A 21,033-nucleotide genomic window follows, 5' to 3' on the forward strand; every position below is an offset into this window, starting at 1 on the left:
ACCCTGCACATTCCACCTAGCCAATAGATGTGCAACAGTGTTTCCCGCCCTCCTAACATGACAAAAAGAAACAGCAGTAAAGACTTCACTAAGAGTGAGTACATCCGAAAATAGAGAGAATATAGGAACAAAACCCAACTGTTTGCTACATAGACTAGAGATGACAGATAGTGAATCTCCTTCCAAGCACACCTTTGTGAACCCAAACCGTCGGGCTATCATCACTACATATCGGGCCGCAGCGGCTTCGGCCATCCGAGCGTCCCAAGCTACATTCATGCGCATAGCTGCTGTGACCAACAAGACCCCACACGAGTCACGAATAACCACTCCAAGCCCCACCACTCTATCGGCCCCAACATGCGCATCTACATTTACTCTCACCCAGCCATCCTCGGGTTTCTTCCACGCAGCATTAGAGAGAACACAAGGTTGTGATCACCCTTGGACTTTGGCAGCCTTCGAACACTCGCGTGTGTCCTCCACCATTCTACAAAAACCAGCCGCGACATGGACTGCAGAGGGAGGTGTATTTTCAAAGAGTTGTTTGTTACGACAAGTCCATGATGCCCATGAAAGTGTGAGAAAATGTCTCAGCTCGTCCCAGCTCACCTTACCTGCTATCCATAACAATAACTCGGCAAAAGAGGTCTTAGGTGCATCCTGTAGAAGCAAACCAAAGTCACTAACCTTCCATACTTCCATCGCATGTTTACAAAAGAATAAAGAGTGGATGATGGTCTCCACTTCCCCACAAATGGTGCATTTGTCATCCGGTGCGATGTGCCGATAAAAAAGTCTCTCTTTAACTGCCAAGCCTCCTTTACAAGTGTAATAGCCTATCTTTTAAGCAGGTTGAATAACGACTTTATAAATGTGATTTGATAAGTATAATAGCTTATATTTTCAGACACGTTTTAGTCAAAGTTAGCTAGTTTCATATTAGTAAAGAAATTACTTTGAGAATTATTATTTATCGTCTAAAGTAAGTTCCAAGCACAAATAAGTTAGTATGGATTTTATAAAATAGAGATATTGAGTTAACGATTTTGAGCTTTGAAATAAAGAGAAACCCATTTTAATTACAATTTATTTCTCCTCACTCATGTCATCTACTCTAGATGCTAGAGCATCACTCTCTCTTTCTTTATGACTTCTCAATCAAGTGCCAAAGTGTATTTTTTTCCTATAGATCAATTATTCTCTTCAAGATTTCAGTTTAATAACCCAAGTGGTTAAGAATTGGGAGAAACCTTAAAACAAAAATAAAACCCCAAAACCTCAATTTTCTCTCTCCTCTGATTTTATACCCCGTACTGTGCATGCTCAATTTCTCCATTTTAGATTCGGAATTTGCCCAAACTTATTGAATCAAAGTTGTAGATCTTCGAAAAGTTATTGAACTTAGACCCAAAAATCACTTGATTTGGAGTTCGGAGCTGTGAGTTATGGTCTTTGCAAGTTTGATGTTGCTACCTTCAATTCTCTCTCCTTTGTTTTTACTCCGACAATCTGTTACCCCAATTATCTACAACATGCAATCAAATTTTGCTCTTTATTGCTGAATCAAAGGGGTAGATAACTTCGAGCTAATGAATTTTGGCACAAAAATCACTTGATTCGGAGTTTTGAGCTATGAGTTATGATCTTTGTAAGTTTGGTGTTGCTACCTTCATTTCTCTCTCCTCTGTTTTTATTCCGACAATCTGTTACCTCAATTATCTACAACATGAATTCCAATTTTTCTCTTTGTTGCTGAATCAAATTTGTAGATCACTTCGAGCTAATGAATTTGGGCACAAAAATCGCTCAATTCGGAGTTCGGAGCTAGGAGTTACGCCTCACACAAGTTCAGCACTGCTGCTGTACCTTGTGTTGTGCTGCTGTCGTGGTTGGCTTGTTTGCCCATGTTGTCATTGCTAAATTGTTGCCTTGTTGCTGCCATTGTTGGTATTCTTTTCCATATGAAGGTATAAGCTAATGTTTTTCTTAATTCCTTATCTCCTTTGATTCCAATTCAAGTGTGGTGCAATACTGCAATTGGATTTTATATTCTGATTTTAGAAATAAACTTTGTTCTCAATTTTGTTCTTGATTTGCAAATATAGTTATGATAAGAGTTGTTAAACTTAAAGATTGAATATTTTATCTTTCTTATTGGATTGAAGCTTCTAATATGAAGTAAGCCTCTTAAGTAAGTTTATAAAAACTGATTTTTATAAATTATGTCGTTTGATAATACTCTCTTAAATCAGAATGATGTTAATTAGAGATAGAATTGAAATGTTGTGAGTTGGATTAGTAGAATGGGTTGTATTAAGGGTTGTGATGGTTAGTTCATGGAAGAGCTTAGAAAGTATGAGTAATTCAATTTGTTTATCTAAATTGTTGTGAGGATGGTTAATGATTATTGTTATTGTTTTGAGGTCGTTGTTAGAGTATGTATATGGAGATAATTTATGAAGTTCGAGCTATAGTTGGTTATCCAGAATGTCGAATTATTGAGAATCGTGTAAAGGTACACACATGTCCTTCCACTTTTCAAATATATTATTGATATTTCGATTGATCATATAAACTATATAAGTTGATCTTGATATGTTTTCATAAGTTAAACTTATGTTGTATTAAAAATGTGATTTGTACTATATGGTTTCTGAAATACATGTTTATGAGTTTTAAGACAAAGGTAGAACTAAATCGCATGTTAAGTTCTATTGGCTATAAGTTATGTTGTTTTGAGACTCAATAGTATAAATTTGTTTGATGAACCATGTTTTGTGATATGAATAAGGCATGTACATTTGGTTCTAAATGAGAGTTTCACTATATTTTCAATAGTTATAAGTTTGTTTCTATGAGTTCAGTGAGTTATATATTAGGGGAATTGATAAGGTTATGAAGCTCAATTATGATTTCAGAAAAGAGTTCGTTTATATATGGTTATAAATGTATAAACTTTATAAGAACATAATACCTGTAAGTTGTTGAGAACCTCGGTATCACATCTTGGTAACATTAATTCTTGTTCAAGTTTCGTGTATGAATTTTTAAGAAATCAATTATGATGTTTGATTACACATTTCGAAATACATGCATTAGAGGTTGGAAGATATGGGTTTGGAGTTGTGGTTGTAATTTCATAGTACGCTATAACATGAGTTTTGGAGGACTATTATTTGAGTACGGAAATATACATGTAGTAAACTATGAACTAGAATAGTATGAACTATTATTATAAGGAGAATAAGTTCAGATTAAAAAAAAGGTTACATTATGTCATAGAAGGATAGCAACAAGGACTATTTGAGGAATTTGGGTTTTGTAATATTGGAAAGTTATGTCAAAGTAGTTGTGGGACAAATTAGTAGATCGAAGAATTATGTTTGAGAATGTTAGTTATTATTTGAAAAGTGGAGTTGGGTGATTGTGTAAGTTTTGGAGTGCCAACGTCAATTAATGGGTCAGTTGTCGATATAAAAATTATATGGTTCTTAAAGATCAGACGACTATAAAAGTATATATTGGAAGGTATATATATATATATATATATATATATATATATATATATATATATATATATATATATATAGGGAATGGGAAACACTCAAAGTTGTAACATAGAGTTAAATAAATAAGTTTTGTAATAGTGATATCGATATAAAAGGGCTGGAGTGATGGTTTTGGGAAGTATCAGACACTAAATTTGAGTTATGTTGACTAAGTCGAGGGAAGGTGATAACTGAGTTTGGAAAACTTCTATTATGGGTATCAATGAGGAGTGCAAAAGAGCTTAAGAGTCTTATTTTCTAATTGGAGAATAAAATAGGAAATGGGAAGGTGGGAAGAGTATAAAATGTTATGTATAAAAGTCAAGTTAGATATCTAATTATTTGGAAGTGAATTTTGGAAGTTCAACATTAATCTAAGGGTTAATAGAGTGGTTACAATAGCTTTATGAGTCCAAGAGATGTTATAACCAAAATAAGTATTTGAGACGAAATATTAAATATTGAGGAGTAAGATCTGAAATGGGAAGGTCATATTAGAGAAATAAAGGATCAAGATATGGGTGGTGGTTTAAAAGAATATGAAATAGAGAAGTGTAACTTACAGTATTTAAGTTATGGAAGGTCATATCTGGAATTGGATTAAGTAAGAAAGTTTAAAGGTATAATTTTCTAGTAAGATAAGTAAGATTATGTAAATGGATATTGGGAAAGAAAAATATAAATCTAGATAATAGAAAGCATGATAATTAAAGTTATATAATGACAATACTAAGCGTATAGTGTTAAGGCTAATATGAGCTTTCAGTACAAATACATGGGGACGTATGGTTGTGAATTATAAATTTAAGAAGGATGAGGACAACGAGTTAAGTTGGAAGGGAGTGAGATATTTTGACTTGCCATAGTAATTGTGGGTGATTTATGATAATGTAATAAGGTTATATTCTGGCAATGAAAGTTCATGTATTGGGAATAAGAAAACCTTTAAGGGAAAATTCATATCATGAGAATTTTGGAATGATATAGTTTAGATGCTATAAGTTAAAGACGGAAGTCCATGTACAAAGAGAAACTATTATGATGAAGGGAATTGTCAAATCATGTTAGAGGATACCTTATAGTCTACAAGTAAAATATTACAGGTTAATCGCACGAGCTTAGAATTGGGTCTCGATAATAGTTAATTATCTTATGAGTCTTTGAGAAACATATTTTACATTTTGATTATGTTTGGGTTCGACTGCGGAGAGACATTTGATTTTGAATACGTTTTATGTATATTACTTCCTTGAAAGGAATATTTGAGGTAAGTGAGATTATTTGATATTCGAGTTGTGTTATTATAAGATTATTGAGGTTAAGGTATTTTGGATATGTTAATTACATTTCAACTTTGTTTTGTTTTATATTAATTTACGGACGGAGGTTTGAGTCGTTGATACACTTTGGAATTGAGTATGCGATATATACGAATTAAGAACAAGAGTATAGTAAGTTTTGAAAGATATAAGTTTGTGTTATTGGGAAAATAAGCATTATTATTTAGCGATTGTTTTATTGGGAAAGTAAACAACATTTATGGAGCGAGATGCTCAATATGTGTTATGGAGCGGGTATTGTTCCTTTGAGTAGTCATGATCCAAAAGTTATTGAGGTTAAGTTTTGGAAATTCCTAATTCGAAGTACCGAGCAGGAAGTTATGTTCATTTTAAGTTGAGTATTTTGCTGTAATTATTTTGACAAAAGTTCCGAATGTTCTTGTTAACTCAACCCTTTTGGTAAAGTTTAAATGAGCACACTAAGTGCCTATACGACTTTTACAAGTAGTAAAGAATTGATTATTTCCTTATATCTTTACACGTAACTAATATGTGAAATTGTTGACGTAAAACAAAAGATTTCAAAAGAAGATCCAAGTCTTGCAATGATTAGCAACACCATAGTAGTGGTGATTATTTTTCCTCTTCATGGAGAAATATGTGTTCTTTGAAACACGTGTGGTATTGATAAACTGTGCATTTAAACTATTTATGTAAATAAACTATGGATACAAGTGGGTAAAGGCCGATACCAAATAAGGTACGGTATGAACAACAACCCTTGGAGGATGGGTGATCTCCTTCCGAACCCTCGCTGGGTGGGTGAAGTCCAGCAGATAATAAAAATGGGACATGTCCTGGTTAAGGCTTGCAAGCATAAATATTTAAACGGTGGGGTGACGACCTCCATTAGCTTAGAGACAGTCGGCTCCTTGTGTAAGGAGCCCCTCTCTATTCGTGTTCGCTTTACCCAATGAAATTAAATGTTGTAGACCCAAAGGGTGTTTGAATGATCTAAGTGGTGATCTTCATGATAAAAATTCTTACTTTAATATGATTGTGCAAGGATAGTGATCCTGAAATTTTTAAGCAAGTACCTTACTTGTGAAGCATACTGAATTCTAGCATGAATTGTATACGAATGGTCTTAAGCCACCAAAATGAGGTTTTGGGATGAGCTTATGTATTTCAACTGTTGTTGAACATTGTCCTTATGGCAAGGAACTTATTATCTGTAGTATATGTATGAGTACTCTTTATTGGACTTTCTAGTTAAGGGTTGCTGGAGTCGTGATAGAAACATTTCTAACTATTTGATTTTAAGTATTTTTAAAGTTTGGGATTATTCCACTTGATGAGTAATGAACCGCACAACTATATTTTAAGCCACTAAAATGAATTTCTGGTTGGACAGCGTGTGTACTCAGTTTTTCTGATTTTGTTCTTCGAACCTGTCCTGGTGGGGGCAGGGTTCATTGTTAGTGATTTTGCAGGGTTGATGTCGAGGTCGTGGAATATGATTATTGATCAAGAAGAAGAGTTTTATGTTATGAAATGGTGGGCTGAGGTTAAAGTTAGATGTTTCGTTTCAAAGTATTCGTAATCTGTTATTTGATTTTCAAGTTGTTATATTGTGGGCCCCTGACCCACAGATACAGGATCGTTTTTATAGGTTTAGTTTCCGCTGTAAATAAATGCAAATTCAAGGTTTGTTAAGTGTTGATTCTATTTTGTGTATCTTAATTGTGATTAGTTAGCAGCTCGGAAGTGCGGGCTGTTACAACAAGCACGCCACACAAAGTGTTTCAATTTGTTCGACCCTTCGAGAGCCCAAACCAGCTTCCACAGCTCCGTTTCATGGATACCCGCACATAGTTGCCATGCTCGCGTGCGCCCCAACATACCCAGCCAGTACCCCGATTTCACAGAATATATTCCATCCACATTAGGTCACCAATACCTGTCATCAGCTGGCCAAAACTTCGACAACGGAATGTCCAAAATGCGCGCACTATCCTCAGGGGTGAACATCAGGTTCACTCGGTTTACATGCCACCAACCAATTTCATGGTCAATGAGGTCCGAAACCTTGAGACTCGGTGTGGTATCCGTATGTGGGGTGTGTACAGTCCCTCCTATCTCTCCTGGCAGCCACGAATCAACCCATACATGGATCTTCAATCCATTTCCAACTCGCCATCGGAGGCCATCAAGCAACAGCGCCTTCGCGCCCCATATACTTCGCCAAGAAAAGCTTGGGTCATGGCCGCGGTATGCATCAAGGAAATCCAAATGCTTGAAGTATCGAGCCTTTAAAATTGTGGAGAGCAAAGATGTTGGATTTTCATATAATCTCCAGCATTGTTTTGCAAGCATAGCTTCATTAAAGCATTTAAGATCACGAAAACCCATTCCGCCCATAGATTTCGGGAGACACAATGATGCCCAATTATGCCAATGAAGTTTCCTCTCCGACCCATGGGAGCCCCACCAAAACTTTGCCAACATGGCGTGGATTTCATCAAGTAGACCATCAGGGATGTGGAAAATACTCATAATATAAGTTGGAATCGCTTGTGCCACTGCCTTAATTAGCACATCCTTACCAGGACGGGACAACAATTTTTCCTTCCATCCATTCAATTTTTTCCAAATTCGTTCTTTCAATCCTGCGAAGACACCTTTTTTTGATCTACCAATTATCGTCGGAAGGCCCAAATATTTTTCGTGCTTTTCAACTTCTTGAACCCCCAGAGCTTCAACAATCTCTTGACGCCTCACCACAGACACCTTTTTGCTAAAAGCAACTTCAGTTTTGCTTAAATTAACTCGTTGGCCGGAAGCTCTCTCATATATACTGATAATATCAACAACTTTAGAGCATTCTTGCAATGTAGCTCTAGCAAACAGGATACTGTCATCTGCAAAAAAGAGATGAGAGATTCTCGGGGGCCCTCGACATATTTTCACTCCATGAATCTCATGATTTTGCGCAGCTTTGGTAAGAAGCATAGAAAAAGCATCGGCACATAGTAAGAATAGATAAGGAGAGATAGGGTCACCCTGACGGAGACCTCTTCCCGGAATAACATTACCAGAAACTTGGTTATTGAACTTGAACGAGAAAGATACACTTTGTAGACAGCTCATTTTTTTTGAACCCATCGAATATCAAACCCAAATTTCATCATAACATACTCCAGAAATCCCCATTCCACCGTGTCATATGCTTTCCTCATATCCAATTTCAATGCAACAGAACCATCCCTACCCTCACCACCACGCTTCATATAATGAAAAATCTCAAACGCAATTAAAGCGTTGTCTGTTATCAGCCTTTTCGGGACAAAAGCACTCTGGTTGGTGGAAATAATATCACCCAGACACAACTTTAACTTATTAGCCAGAGTTTTAGAAATGATTTTGTATAACACATTACACAAACTTATTGGTCGGAACTCTGTCATATTTTTCGGTTCAGCACATTTAGGAATAAGAACAATACATGTCTGATTTACATCTTTCAAGTCAATCTCCCCTCTCCCCCAATGTTGCACAAAACAAATAACATCCAAGCCAACAATATGCCAAAATTTTTGAAAAAATAATGCGTGCATACCATCAATTCCCGGGGCTTTATTTGGATGCATTTGAAACAAGGCCATCCGAATGTCCTCTCCCGTCGGCTCCTGCATCAACATTCGATTCATAGTCTCAGTAATCATCGGCTCAATCCCCGCGGCAGCTTCATCAAAATCATGCGGATGGTCCGTAGCAAACAGCTTCTTAAAGTAGGAAGATATAATACCTTCCAATCCCTCTTTCGCATTTACCCAGACACCCTCATCATTAAACAAACCTTTTATTTCATTTCTTTTCTTGCGTTGGCTTGCCTTATGGTGGAAATAGGCTGTATTCTTATCCCCGTCCCGGAGTTCCGCCGCCCTAGACCTCGAATGCCAGTATGACTCCTTCAGCCTATATAGTTCATCTAGCTCATTTGAAATTTGGTGACATTGTTCCAATACATAACCCATCTGGCGGTTTTTCTTACAGCAAGTGAAGAGCTTTTTCCGCCTTGGTGATACGTTTTTGAAGATCACCAAACGTTGTATGAGCCCATTTTGAGAGTGAAGCTGCCACCCCAGCCACCCGAACAGTAATTGCATCAGACCCCCAGTCCTTCCAAGCCTTCGCCACTACTTCGGCACACTCTTCTTTTGATAACCATAAAGCTTCAAATCTAAACAACTTTCCCTTCTTATATCTTGTTTTATCCTTGCCAAATTTCAAAAGAATCGGGGCGTGATCCGATTTATAAATGGGAAAGTGTATAACCTCTGAGTAGGGGAACATTGCCATCCATCCATTATTCGCCAGAAAACGGTCGAGCCGTTCCTTCACTAACGTCGCCATCGAATTACCACGTTGCCAAGTGAATACACTTCCTTTATAACCCAGGTCCCTCAGCTCACAGTCATCAATAGTATTACGGAAAGCATCCATATGGTTTTCACCCCTAATCGCCCCTCCAAACTTCTCATTGAGACTAGTAATCTCATTAAAATCTCCAAAAACCATCATAGGAGTATCATCCCCTGCACAAAGTCGACGCATCAATTGCCACGTCTGGTGTTTGTTAGCCGTATCCGGCCACCCATACACTCCAACAGCCCTCCATAAGACATCATCATTATCGTCACACACATCTACAGCAACATGGTGCATCGAGAAAGACCGAACTGTCACATTAACATCATTCCACCACAGCCCCATACCACCTGACAAACCCACACTATCGAGACAAATACCATTCACAAAACCACATTTTTGTTTCACCTTCTCTAAAGCTTGCTTATCAATCATTGTCTCCATAAGGAAGACAATATTTGGCCGATCTCTCCAGCACCAACTCCGGAAAGTATTCACTGTGCGAGGGTTGCCAAGCCCTCTACAGTTCCAGCTTAAGATTTTCATTGTCCTTCGCGGGGTTGGGGAACGCCAACCTCCGCTACTTGGGACAAGACATAACTCTCATCCATTGGGTCATCGCTACGTAACCTTTTCTCCACTCCTTCCTCAACATCCATCTAACCTCTAGTCCCCTCGTCACACGCTTTCCTTTTCTCTCCTTTCTCCAACCTGACCTCCTGCCCTCCCTCAATTCTCCTATCACCCACCACCAATTGCCCAGCCTTCATTTTCCTGCGAGTCATAGTTTTTTTCCTTTCTCTAGTCGAAGAAACACTCCCCACCGAGAACACCAAAGTCGTATCTTTTTTATGCCAACTCGAGCCCTCCTCAACAACCCTCCCAGCCCCTGCCAATGGCATCTCCGGGGTCTCAGTCGGACTGCTCTCCACCACCCTCACCTGCTCAGCCGAACTCCTTGCTTTCTCCCTCGCTATCTCTTGTCCTCCTATCCCCTCTATAAGCACATTATCCCCAACCTTTTCCACTTCATCGTCAGTACGTGTAATAGGTTGCTCTCCCATATTCAATTGCTTCCCAGTCGATGAAGAAGATTGTGGTGACTCCTTGCGCACAAAGAGTTGTGTCCTCCCCTTCAATACCCCAGCCTCTTCAGCCAAATATTGAGTACGGCCCTTCCGAGGTGATGCCTTGAGCCATAATCCCCACCCTAACTCCTTCTCCCCCTCTTCTTCTACCCCCTCATGGCAATCTTTTTCATGGTGTCCCATGCAGCCACACAAGAAGCAAAAAAAGTGAAGTCTTTCGTACTTATATTCAATGGTCACAATAGTATTGTTTTTATTTTTAATTTTTTGAAACCGCCGGAGCGGTTTATGAACATCCATCATCAGACGAACTCGACAGAATTTCTCCAACCCTAGTTCATCATTCTCCACCTCCATTACCGCCCCTAGTGACGAAGCAATAGTTGTAACATCCTTGATGGATCGACAATTGAATGGCAAATTATGAATACGTACCCAGAAAGGTGAGTAATCAAGTGAAATTTGGCGGGTTGTTCATCCCCCGTTATCTCGTTCAACACCACAAGGTGTTGATCAAAACACCATGGCCTGCCCGCCAACACCTTCTCTTTGTCCTTCCAATGAAAGAATTGAAACACAAATAAATTAGTTTCGATTGCCTTAATAATCACCCTCTTTTGAACGCCCCATGATTGAGTTATGGTACGCTTAAATGCTTCGACATTAAAAGCCTTACTTGTCAAAAGTTTCCCAACTAATCGTAAAGAGAGTTTGTCATCCAAATCCGCAGTAACATCGCTTCCAAGGTCAATGATTGTATTTTCGTCCTCGTAAAAAGGGGGTGTGAACTAGGGGTGTAAGTGGATTGGACTGGATTGGACTTTGCTAAATCCAAATTCTGTCCAAAGTTTTTTGGACTCGAGAAATTGAGTCCAAGTCCGATCCAAATATTTTTTGAGTCCAGTCCAATCCAGTCCGATAATTTTTTCTAAAGTCCGAATCCAGTCCGGTCCGATTATTATATCTCTTTCCCGATTTAGATTCAATGATTCACGACGTTTTTTGAGATGCTTGAGCATTTGACATCAAATTCAATTATCAATATCCACAAATTAGATTGAAAGCTAAAATTAAAGTAAAATACTATGAATAAAAAGTTGAATCAGATGCTTACCTTAATCTAAGTTGAGAGGAAGCAGAGAGACTGAGAATTAATCTGAGGGAGAAATAGAGAATGCGAGAGTCGAGACAGGGAGGTAGAAAGAAAATGAAGAGTAAGAGGAAGTGAGTAGTAAGGAATGAGGAGTGAAGTGAGATAGAATTAGTCAGCTACTAGCCTACTACTGCAGTACTATTAGTATAATTTACTTATTTAACAAATGGAGCTAAGTGCAATAGTCTGGCCCCAAGTGCAATAGTATGGCGCCAGTTGAAATATTTAGAGAGGGAAGGTTGAAAACTCCAAAATTTTAAAAATAGTATCAATTTTTTTAATATATACATTATATATGTATTATATATATATTATATATATATTATATATATAAATATTTTTGGACTGGACTGGACTTATTGGATTCCAAAGGGATGAGTCCAAATCCAGTCCAAAAATATTTGGACTCGAAAATTTGAGTCCAAGTCCAGTCCGAATAATTTGCAGTCCAGTCCAGTCCGACAAGTTTGGACTGGATTGGATTGGACTCTGGACTTTTCATAGTCCGTTTACACCCCTAGTGTGAACCTCTTCGCGAGGGAGAGAACCAATCCTATCTTTCAAGGGAGTTTTTTGCAAATTGATTGAGTTTGAATAAACTTAAATGAACACGAAACAAACTAACAAGATTAAAATAAAAAAAAAATAAAAAAGGGGGGGACGATAGTAGAATGTAAGCAAAATCATATTGAGAATAAACAAGACAAAGTAGGATAAATATCCTAAAAATATTCAATTAATCATTTAAATCAAACAAATCCTTCCTAGAAGCTTATGCTTACATTGCAACTTTAAGATATAAACTAATAAATAAAGAAAATATGATCATAAGAATGCATGGTCCCCTATCAGCAGCAACCGATACAGATCTGCATAGGACAAAAGACACATATATCTTAGTACAAACAGAAAGCAAACAAGGTTCCTCCAAACACCAGTAACCAAATGAAAGGCAAATAAACAATAATTTGATGTTCACAGTGCATGATAAATGATAGTTTTTTTTTAAGAAAAAAAAACACGCTTAATGTGCAAGTAAAAGTTGGTTTACCTAGTGACAAGTGACACCGTTTTGAGTCCAAAGCCCAAAGGGAAGAGAGGGTCATAATGTGAATCTTCACTGTTTAAAGGAAGCTGATCTACAGTCTTAAACCAAGTTCTAGCTAACTTTCCAGTGAATTCATGGTCGCCAAACAAAACATCAGCCACTCCTTGACCTTCTGTCCCGGGCAACCATGCTGCAACTAGGGCATGAATTGTGTTCATGTACGGCTCAATAACAAGGGGGCGTCCAGATATGATAATAACAACACACTGCACAGCCCCACAGACATTGTTGATGACAGTTGGACCGGGATCCGCCAACGTGAGAGTCTCGCTGTCTCCAGCAGTTTCTGCATAAGGGGGCTCTCCAACAACAACAATGGCATAATCAAAATTATTGGACTTGACAAAGTCTGCAGGAGGATTTCCCTGGAATACCACTTCGGTGCTTGGATCAACTGCAGACTTTATGGCATTAAGGATGGTTGTGCCTGGTCATTTCAAGAGCAGCGTTCATTATTGTAATACAAACATGAGGAAGTATAAAAGCAAATCAGGTATGCATTTATAAGTGCCTGTCTCCACCAGCCAAGAATAAATCCTAAAATTTGACCTGGAATACTGCAGAGTGTTTCCAAAACATTGTTTATAAATCGGTAGATTTCCAGAAATATCCTTGACATTGGTTACTTAACAGCAAAAATGCATGAAGGCGAATGTATCGCCACCAAGGCATCTCTTATTTAAAGTCTTAAGACAGCAAAGCTAGTTACCTCTTGTGGATTTGTTGTCAGTGAATCCCTGCCAATTGATTGTCCATCCTCCACATTGATAACCCAAATTATCAGCATAGTCACCAGCAACTAGTATCTTTTGTACCTTTTTTTGGAGGGGAAGCACGGGAGCCTCTCCAGGTTTACTGTTTTTTAGTAGAACAAGTGATTTTCTAACTGCTTCTCGGGCCAAATCTCTGTGAGCCTGCACATGTAAAAGGATTTGTCATCAAACATGTAGTACAAACTATGTAATGATAATAAACATTAGAGATTGTTAGCTCAATTGCAGAATGAAGTCATGTTGCCATCATAGAACCATCATTGAAAGTGAAGGAGAAACAAATAATCTAAAAAGCACCTCTTTGACAGTTTCACCACTCCCAAATCTACAGCATTACAGATAGAATGAAAGAGGAATCTAGCAGAGACAACTCACAAACATGTATCTGGAATGCATGTTTGACTGACCTCACTTCCAAGCTCATTTGCTAGACTGGGATCACCAAAAGGAGTCTCAAAAAGACCCATAGTGAACTTGACTAGCAAGATCCTTGATACAGCATCATCAATACGCTCCATTGGGATATAGTTGTTTTTGACAAGGTTGGTGAGATCATCTATGAAATCTTTGAAACTATATGGGACCATGACCTGTAAGTCACCAACAAGCATTAGTATATATAAAATGCTTCTATTTGCTTAGGCTTCTTAATCCAACATTGTAAAAAAATTCTGATAACTTCCACGAAAAATATAAGGGTAATTCAAAAGAGCAGAGATGCCAACCATGTCTATGCCAGCTTGAATTCCTTCCAGGACTGAGAATGTATAGTTGGCACCAGGTGGTGAAGTAATTCGGTCAATTCCTTGCCAATCTGAGATAACAAAACCCTGGATAACCAGCAGAAAATCAAAGACTGCAACTAGCATTAAAATGGTCCCATAATTATCATGGCATGGATCACCACAACCACCTAGTTTTGTTAGTTGGCACAAAAAGTAAACATAAAGCTTTGACTTTGTTATCTGATCATTGTTAAACTTGAACTTGTTCAATCAGCTCATACAGGTAACAGGCCCAGGCATATTATATCTAATAATAGTTACGTGTTTGTTTGTAATTATGTAGTTTCAAAATAGTTCTAGGACCCTTCATCGTTACCAGATGTTATTTTTATGTATTAATCAAGATTTATGAATTAGAGCACACATTAAAAGAAAATTAGATCAGCTCTTATAAAAGTTTTTAAAGAGTAGATAGTGAGACTAAATTGTAATTAAAGAATAACTTGACGGGATTTCCACTTTCTTCATAGTTACCTTGAATTTAAGCGTGTTCTTCAAAAATCCAGTGATTAGATCACGGTTCGCGTGCATCTTTACTCCATTCCAACTGGAGTATGAAACCATGACAGTCGACACACCTTTGATAATGGAGTCAGAGTATGCAGGCATATGGATGCTAAGCAATCCATGCATGTCAGTCAAAGTGTTGTTCTCATTGACCCCTCTAGTTGTCCCTCCATCTCCAACAAAATGCTTTGCACAAGCAGCAACTTTGTCCCTGACAGTTTACATGTTAAACATTATTTTGAAAATTAACTATTACCAGTAGACAAACAAGCACAAATTTTATATAAAGGGAGAAGGAGAGCTATAGAGGGGATGAAACTAAGACCAAAAAAGTTACTGCATTGCTGTTCTTTTCATTTTTTCTCTCTTCTCGTGTTGCACTTATTAGAGAATTGATGCACCTCCAACTGCAGTTAGGTCTTGCACATTTAGTGATTCTTTTTCATCTAGAAGTATAAGGAGAAAAAAGAACAAAAAGGCAAAGCTGCCATATCCTAGAGTTCTTCGAAGCAAAATTTGGAGAAATTAGAGGTCACACAATTTCTTACTGTGCCGGAGCATTTGTATCATAAAATCAGAAAGGTTGTTAACATAACAATCAGTAAGATCCTATTGGATGCTCAAACATCCGTAATTGCAAAACAGATCGGCGTCAAATAAGTAGTTCCAACATCATTATTTCTTTGTCTCAAACCAGATATCGTGTGATACCCCAAAGGCCCAAATCCTCCAATGTGAAGTCAAGTGCCCTTTTCGCTTTCCAACATTCATATCCACAATGTATCAGTGATAGTTCAGTTGTTACTCCTTCATCAGTACAACGAGGGCGAGAGAGCACATAGACTAAAACTTCACGAGTATTTATTAATCTTTTCCAGTAATAAAATTCTTTTCTTCCAAATTTGTTTAATATTGTTCTACAGATCCTTACTACTACTCTGTTAAAAATGATATTTTCTCACCTAGGGATGCTAAGTCGATAAAAACACCCAACCTGTTATCGAGCTGCTCAAACTTAGCCTAGGCAAAGCTTGACTTGACTAACCTCAGCTTGAGCTCTAACTATTCCCGAGGCCTTCACGAGCCAAGCTCACAAATCCTAAACCAGCTCAAGATTTTTCAACTTTCTTTCTACAAAGACATATTTTGCTCATGCACTTCCGGTCTGATCAGACACAGCCTTGGTGATCCATGGCTCCAATGGACCACAAGGTCACGCCTTCAACTGAGGTCTTGCTTGGCACAAGCCTGTGCTACCTTCTAGTAGTTGATTATATGAGAGAATTCTTTAATTAGCAGTTGATCAGAAGAGTGTATCAAATGACAAAAGGACTTGTGAGATTAAATATTGTAATTGATGTTAAAATTTACAGGTAAATGAGAGAAGGCCTTGACTGGTTATTGTAAGCTATAAGATGGCTGGTTACTTTTGAAAAGCTAGCTCATCCAACAATTCAAACCAGACGAACTAGTTTAATGACCACGAGCAACATGCTAAAAGCTTGCTTGATTTTTGCATCAGCCAAGGCCTATGTTTCTGTAATACACAGAGTGTCGCAAGTTCTATTCATTATAATCATTCTCTCTTTTACTTTCTTAACTTGAGATACAACATAGTTTCTCAGGTTTCCTCTCCACACAAGATGAAAATGTAGCAAGACCAAATTACTTTATTTCGTTTTTTTTTTTCATTAACTTCTGCATTATGACAAGTGAAGAGCATCATCAGGAGATCACTCCCTAACTGGATCCAGTGGCCAGTAGCGATCTTACTGGATAAGAAGTACCAAAATTGAAGGGTTCAGATAAATTCATACTTTCCCCCGACATAAGGTATGCCCTTGCGAGATGCAGGAGGTTCCCCTTGTAAGCCATAGATGATCTCTGTCATTTCCTGGACAATCTTGTGATCTTCACTGTAACTTTCATAGCAACGACCCCATCTTGGATCTCTACAAACCTAAGAAGCATGAAAGAGCAATTAATCAAATGTTGAGATAGAATAATGTACATCATTTCGCAAACCCAACTTGCAATAACTAGAAGAATTTACCGCTATACAAGGAGCAAAAGTGTACTGTATCCCAGTGGCTCGAACTTCAAGAGCTGTTGCAACACCAATTCTCTTAACAAGGTCAGGATCCCTATAAACCACATATTTTAGTAATCCTTCTGCATACTTAAGAAATAGTACATCAAAAGGAAACAAATGGACACCTCCTAAATGTTAGAGAACAATCTGGATGGACCCAAGTAACACACAACAGTATCCAGTTGTCTTTAACTATGGCTATCTAAAGCTAACAAATCAAATTTTATTTAGAATGGATAATACTTGTACGTATTACATACTTCATGATTATGGGCATAATATCAAATCCACTGCTACACAGATTTATCGACTTCAAATTGAAAAATAGTTGAACATTACTTATTTCATGGTTATGGATGTAGAGCCAACTCTTTAAATAAGGTTTGCTTATATTGCATATAAGTATGAAAGATTAGATTAAGCTCAAAAAAAGGCAGAATTAAGAATATGAGAGTAAGTATCAGATTGGACTTATCTTACAAAGAAAAAAAAAAGAAGCAGACAGAGAGTAGAATTGCACTTGCCTGGTAGCACCAAGACCAACATTATGTGGGAATATTGTTGCATTATACACATTATTGTGTCCATGCACAGCATCAATTCCATAAATCATAGGTATTCCCAGACGATTGGTCAAGGCGGATTTCTGGAATCCATCAACCATATTCATCCAATCTTGAGCTGTAGCTTGTGGCAAAGGTGTACTCCCACCACCACTCAACACACTCCCTACATTCCAATTAGTAATCAGTTCTTCATACAATGTTCATCATGCTGATTATATTAAGTGTATCTCCTAACATTTCCAACAACTGATAGGTCTTCGATTTTTATCACCAAAACTAAATATAACTAGGAATTCGTCTACATAACCAAGAAGGCAAAAGCCAAAATTCAGTCCAACGAGTATAGATGATAGGTCTATAATGGGATGATACTATTAGGCATCAGCAACCAATGACAGCACTCAAGTATTTTTGGTATAAAGAAAACAAAGGATCCCATGATTCTACCTCAAAGCAAAGGCAGTCTCACAGCATATAAGCACATTATGCCAAGATCATATTAGCTTCTCAAGTGGCATTTCAATGATACGTTCATTGCATAGTTTGCTTCTTTTAATCATGGAGCTGCATATATGGAATTAATTCAGCAAATGTAGCTGCAAATGTAACTAAGCACAATCGAACTTTATTCAAACTAAGCTCGATTCCTCAATCTAAATATATCACCAACCAACAATGTAAACTGAACTCTTTGAAACATGAAACAATCTAATTAATGACTGCAGTTGATAATGTATCTTATCAATAGAGTATACTGCAAGCTCAAACAGCAAACGACTTCTCTAGATTTGTAACTTCATACAACTACCAATAATACTTGGGAAGTTTATCAAAGTAACTGGCGCTGGAGCAAACATTTGAGATTTTTGTTTGACACCCGAAAATAACCACTTTAAATTTGAAGCCAACTCTCATCAATGGGAAAATCATTGGTATATGACAGTAATGATGTAAATCTTATATGGTGCATATAATTGCAAGAATATACAAAATGTGATGCATTTAGTTGAAGCATTTATTTACCAATAGAGTAAGTCTTCATTACTTCAGGAGTAGCCATTGTCCGATCTATCTGAGTCATTTGACCAATCTTCTCTTCCAAAGTCATTCTGCCCAAAAGGTCTTTTACTCGAGCTGCAGGTGATTGATTTGGGTCCTTGTATAACGCGTTTTCAGTTTGTGCCGATGTCCTCGAACAGCATACTAACACTATGTTAACCACTAACAAAATCACCAGCCTAGACATGTTGAAAATCTGATAGAACAAAACTTCCCTACGCAATGCTGCAAAACAAAATTTCCCAATATAAAATCAGTTTGATGCCATAAAAGAAACAAATTAACTGGTAGGAAAATTGCAAGAAAAGTAATCATTTTCCCTTTCTCTAGTAGAACAAGATATGCTAAACCCAAAAAAAATAGTACATTATAAAATGAATGAAACTTTCCTACCGATTCCAACCTCGTATTCGTCACAAAGTTGGTGGAGTTACAAAGAAGAAAAGTGACCATTATTATTTAGAATCCATTCATAATATTTATAGTAAAGACGGACCCTACCCTTTTAGTAATCAGATGTTCTTTTCTTTCCTCATTCATCGAACCCAAAACATAAACATCAAAAAGATACTTTACATACTAGTCCTTCTTATAAAACCAAAAATATCCTTTTCTTTCCATCACCACTTTCCTCTTTTCCCTTCAATCTATACAGATTAAATTTCCTATTACAATCTCAAGATATTGATTAACATTCAATTTCAACATGCAACTAAAAGACCCAACAAGCAAAAATTCAACCAAAAGACAAAAAGAACAAAATTACAAAAACAAATGAATCAATCTTCAGAATCTCAAAATCAAAAATAGACATACATTAGCTTAAATAATTAATCATTCAAGTCACAGAACTAAGATTATCATATATCACAGAAGTTAAGAAACTAACAACAAAAAAGAAGCAAAATTTCTCAAACTTAAAGCAATAAAAAAAACTACCCATTTAGGAAATTATCATTACCTTTACAAGAACAAAAGAAAGAAGGGCGAATATATACCAAAAGAATCAAAACCCAGAACTTAAAAAAATGAAATGACAAATGAGCAAAAAAAAATTTGAGCTTTATTTTGCTGAAATCAAGCTTTATATAAGTACCTTTTATTTATATCAAATGGGCAAGAAATGCGGGAAGCTATACTACATCCGCACCGGAAAGTGGAGACTCAGCAGGACTAAGCAGTGACTGACTGAATGTTTGTGAAAAATGAGAATACTTTGTTATATTTCTGTGAGATTCAAATGTATTTATTTTGTTTTCTTTTTTTGGCCTGTGGTTTCTATATATTTCTTCTGTATTAAGTAAAATATATTGTGGAAATTGTACGTCGCATCTCTTGATTTAGAAAGTTGTAAAATGATGCACGGCAAAAAAAAAAATAATGACAGTATATACTGATAGTCTGTTTTTTTTTTTTTTTTTTTCCAATAACAAAGATAAACAATTACATGCTAAGCCCCTCTTGGCTCATATGAATCAAAAAAAAAAACATACTAAGTCCCTCTTTCTCGCTTGGTTAGCTAGAAAATGTGCTTTTTGTACTTTTGCTCTTACTACTTTAGTTTTACAAACTGACTCAAAATCACGTAATAATAAAAGTATTTCAAGGATTATGTTACGTATTGAAGAAGCCGGCTTCGCACCATCCCGCAAACTCTCCACCACTACTTTAGCGTCAGACCAAACCTCCAGGTTTTTTATGTCACGAGTGCGACACTCCTTTATTCCAAAGAGAAGGGCATATGCCTCAACTTTCACTGGTGAACTTGCCTCAATTGATCTTCCTCCTGTTGCGGTTTCTGAATTTCCTTCCCTAAGTACCCAGCCATAAGCAGCATCATCCGGGTCATTTTGAATGCTTTTGTTTTCCTTCCAGGTGCCATCCACTATCAGGGTACTATGGTTTCTGTCAGGGGACCAGTTCTTTTCCCAAGAAATCTTCCCTCGTAAATTCCCCATTGTAGTTTATGTTGGCCTTTCATCCATGAGAATACTGCTAGAGCATGCCCACCATCTTCTTCGCCAGTGACTAACGATCCCAAAAGTATCTAGGGCGTTCAAGCGATAACTTGTATTGAAAATGCTTTTGTTCCTTAGTAACCAGATACTCCATAAAATTCCTAAGAATTCGACTGCTTGACCTTCCAGATTTCGATTTTCCTGCATAATGCACCAAAGCCAATTTCTTGTCCATGAGGTGATGTCAGTATTGACTGAGTTTTTCGAGTTTATTCCTAGATTTGAGCTCTTCTAAATTCTCATAGTAACTTCATAATCCTTGAATAAATGAGTATCCGACTCCTCCTCTTTCCCACAGAAAGGGCAAGGAATCTCACTTAGAAATTTCCTATTTCTAAGGTTTACTCCGGTGGCTAGAGCACCATTAGCTAGCTTCCAATAGAATATCTTCCATTTTGGCCAGAATTTTTGTTTCCAGAATTTCTTCTGGTTATAGTACGTGTTCATTACTAAAAAGTATTTGGCTATACAGTTGATGTTGTGAGTAATCAAGATATCTTTTCTTTTAAGGATTTTTTAATTATAATAATACAAACTTTTGTCCGTTTTCTTACAACAATACAAATATAATACAAATTTTCCACTAAAATTCCTCCCAGTAAATCAAGTTGACTTGTAACTT

The 21,033-nt window shown here is 37.1% G+C and overlaps 2 protein-coding genes and 1 long non-coding RNA gene across 5 annotated transcripts; 1 reads left to right on the forward strand and 2 right to left on the reverse strand.

Moving 5' to 3' along the window:
- The first annotated feature begins 1,175 nt into the window (after positions 1-1,175).
- On the forward strand, positions 1,176-6,599 carry LOC104907185 (uncharacterized). 2 transcript variants are annotated; one of them, XR_007273380.2, is made up of 3 exons: positions 1,176-1,970; positions 2,427-2,518; positions 6,301-6,599. It is a non-coding gene; the product is annotated as an uncharacterized LOC104907185 (long non-coding RNA). The 2 variants fall into 2 exon arrangements; XR_007273381.2 differs by having other exon boundaries at positions 2,438-2,518.
- Positions 6,600-8,881: 2,282 nt separating this feature from the next.
- Positions 8,882-9,808, reverse strand: LOC104907208 (uncharacterized). Its single transcript, XM_010696102.1, has one exon. It carries the CDS (start codon positions 9,806-9,808, stop codon positions 8,882-8,884), a length of 927 nt encoding a protein of 308 aa, XP_010694404.1.
- A 2,362-nt stretch (positions 9,809-12,170) lies between these two features.
- On the reverse strand, positions 12,171-19,687 carry LOC104907184 (uncharacterized). 2 transcript variants are annotated; one of them, XM_010696074.4, is made up of 11 exons: positions 19,490-19,687; positions 18,358-18,618; positions 17,293-17,497; positions 16,730-16,820; positions 16,494-16,636; positions 14,644-14,887; positions 14,110-14,214; positions 13,792-13,974; positions 13,321-13,525; positions 12,555-13,038; positions 12,171-12,372 (listed from the first exon to the last, which is right to left on the reverse strand). In XM_010696074.4, exons 2-11 carry the CDS (start codon positions 18,578-18,580, stop codon positions 12,282-12,284), a joined length of 1,974 nt encoding a protein of 657 aa, XP_010694376.1. In that variant the 5' UTR covers positions 18,581-18,618; positions 19,490-19,687; the 3' UTR covers positions 12,171-12,281. The 2 variants fall into 2 exon arrangements, with proteins under 2 accessions (XP_010694376.1, XP_057250250.1); XM_057394267.1 differs by lacking the exon at positions 19,490-19,687 and adding an exon at positions 19,355-19,379.
- Between the last annotated feature and the right edge of the window lie 1,346 nt (positions 19,688-21,033).

Source organism: Beta vulgaris, chromosome 4 (assembly GCF_026745355.1).
Source record: "Beta vulgaris subsp. vulgaris cultivar EL10 chromosome 4, EL10.2, whole genome shotgun sequence".
Classification (NCBI taxonomy): Eukaryota; Viridiplantae; Streptophyta; class Magnoliopsida; order Caryophyllales; family Amaranthaceae; genus Beta; species Beta vulgaris.

Excerpts from the sequence above, each read along its gene's own strand:
- LOC104907208 (XM_010696102.1), bottom strand. The coding sequence starts at position 9,808 with ATGAAAATCTTAAGCTGGAACTGTAGAGGGCTTGGCAACCCTCGCACA.
- LOC104907184 (XM_010696074.4), bottom strand. The coding sequence starts at position 18,580 with ATGTCTAGGCTGGTGATTTTGTTAGTGGTTAACATAGTGTTAGTATGC. Across the intron at positions 14,215-14,643 it reads AGAACACGCTTAAATTCAAG|GGTTTTGTTATCTCAGATTG; the intron begins GTAACTATGAAG and ends CTGGTTATCCAG. Across the intron at positions 13,526-13,791 it reads CAAATGAGCTTGGAAGTGAG|GCTCACAGAGATTTGGCCCG; the intron begins GTCAGTCAAACA and ends TTACATGTGCAG.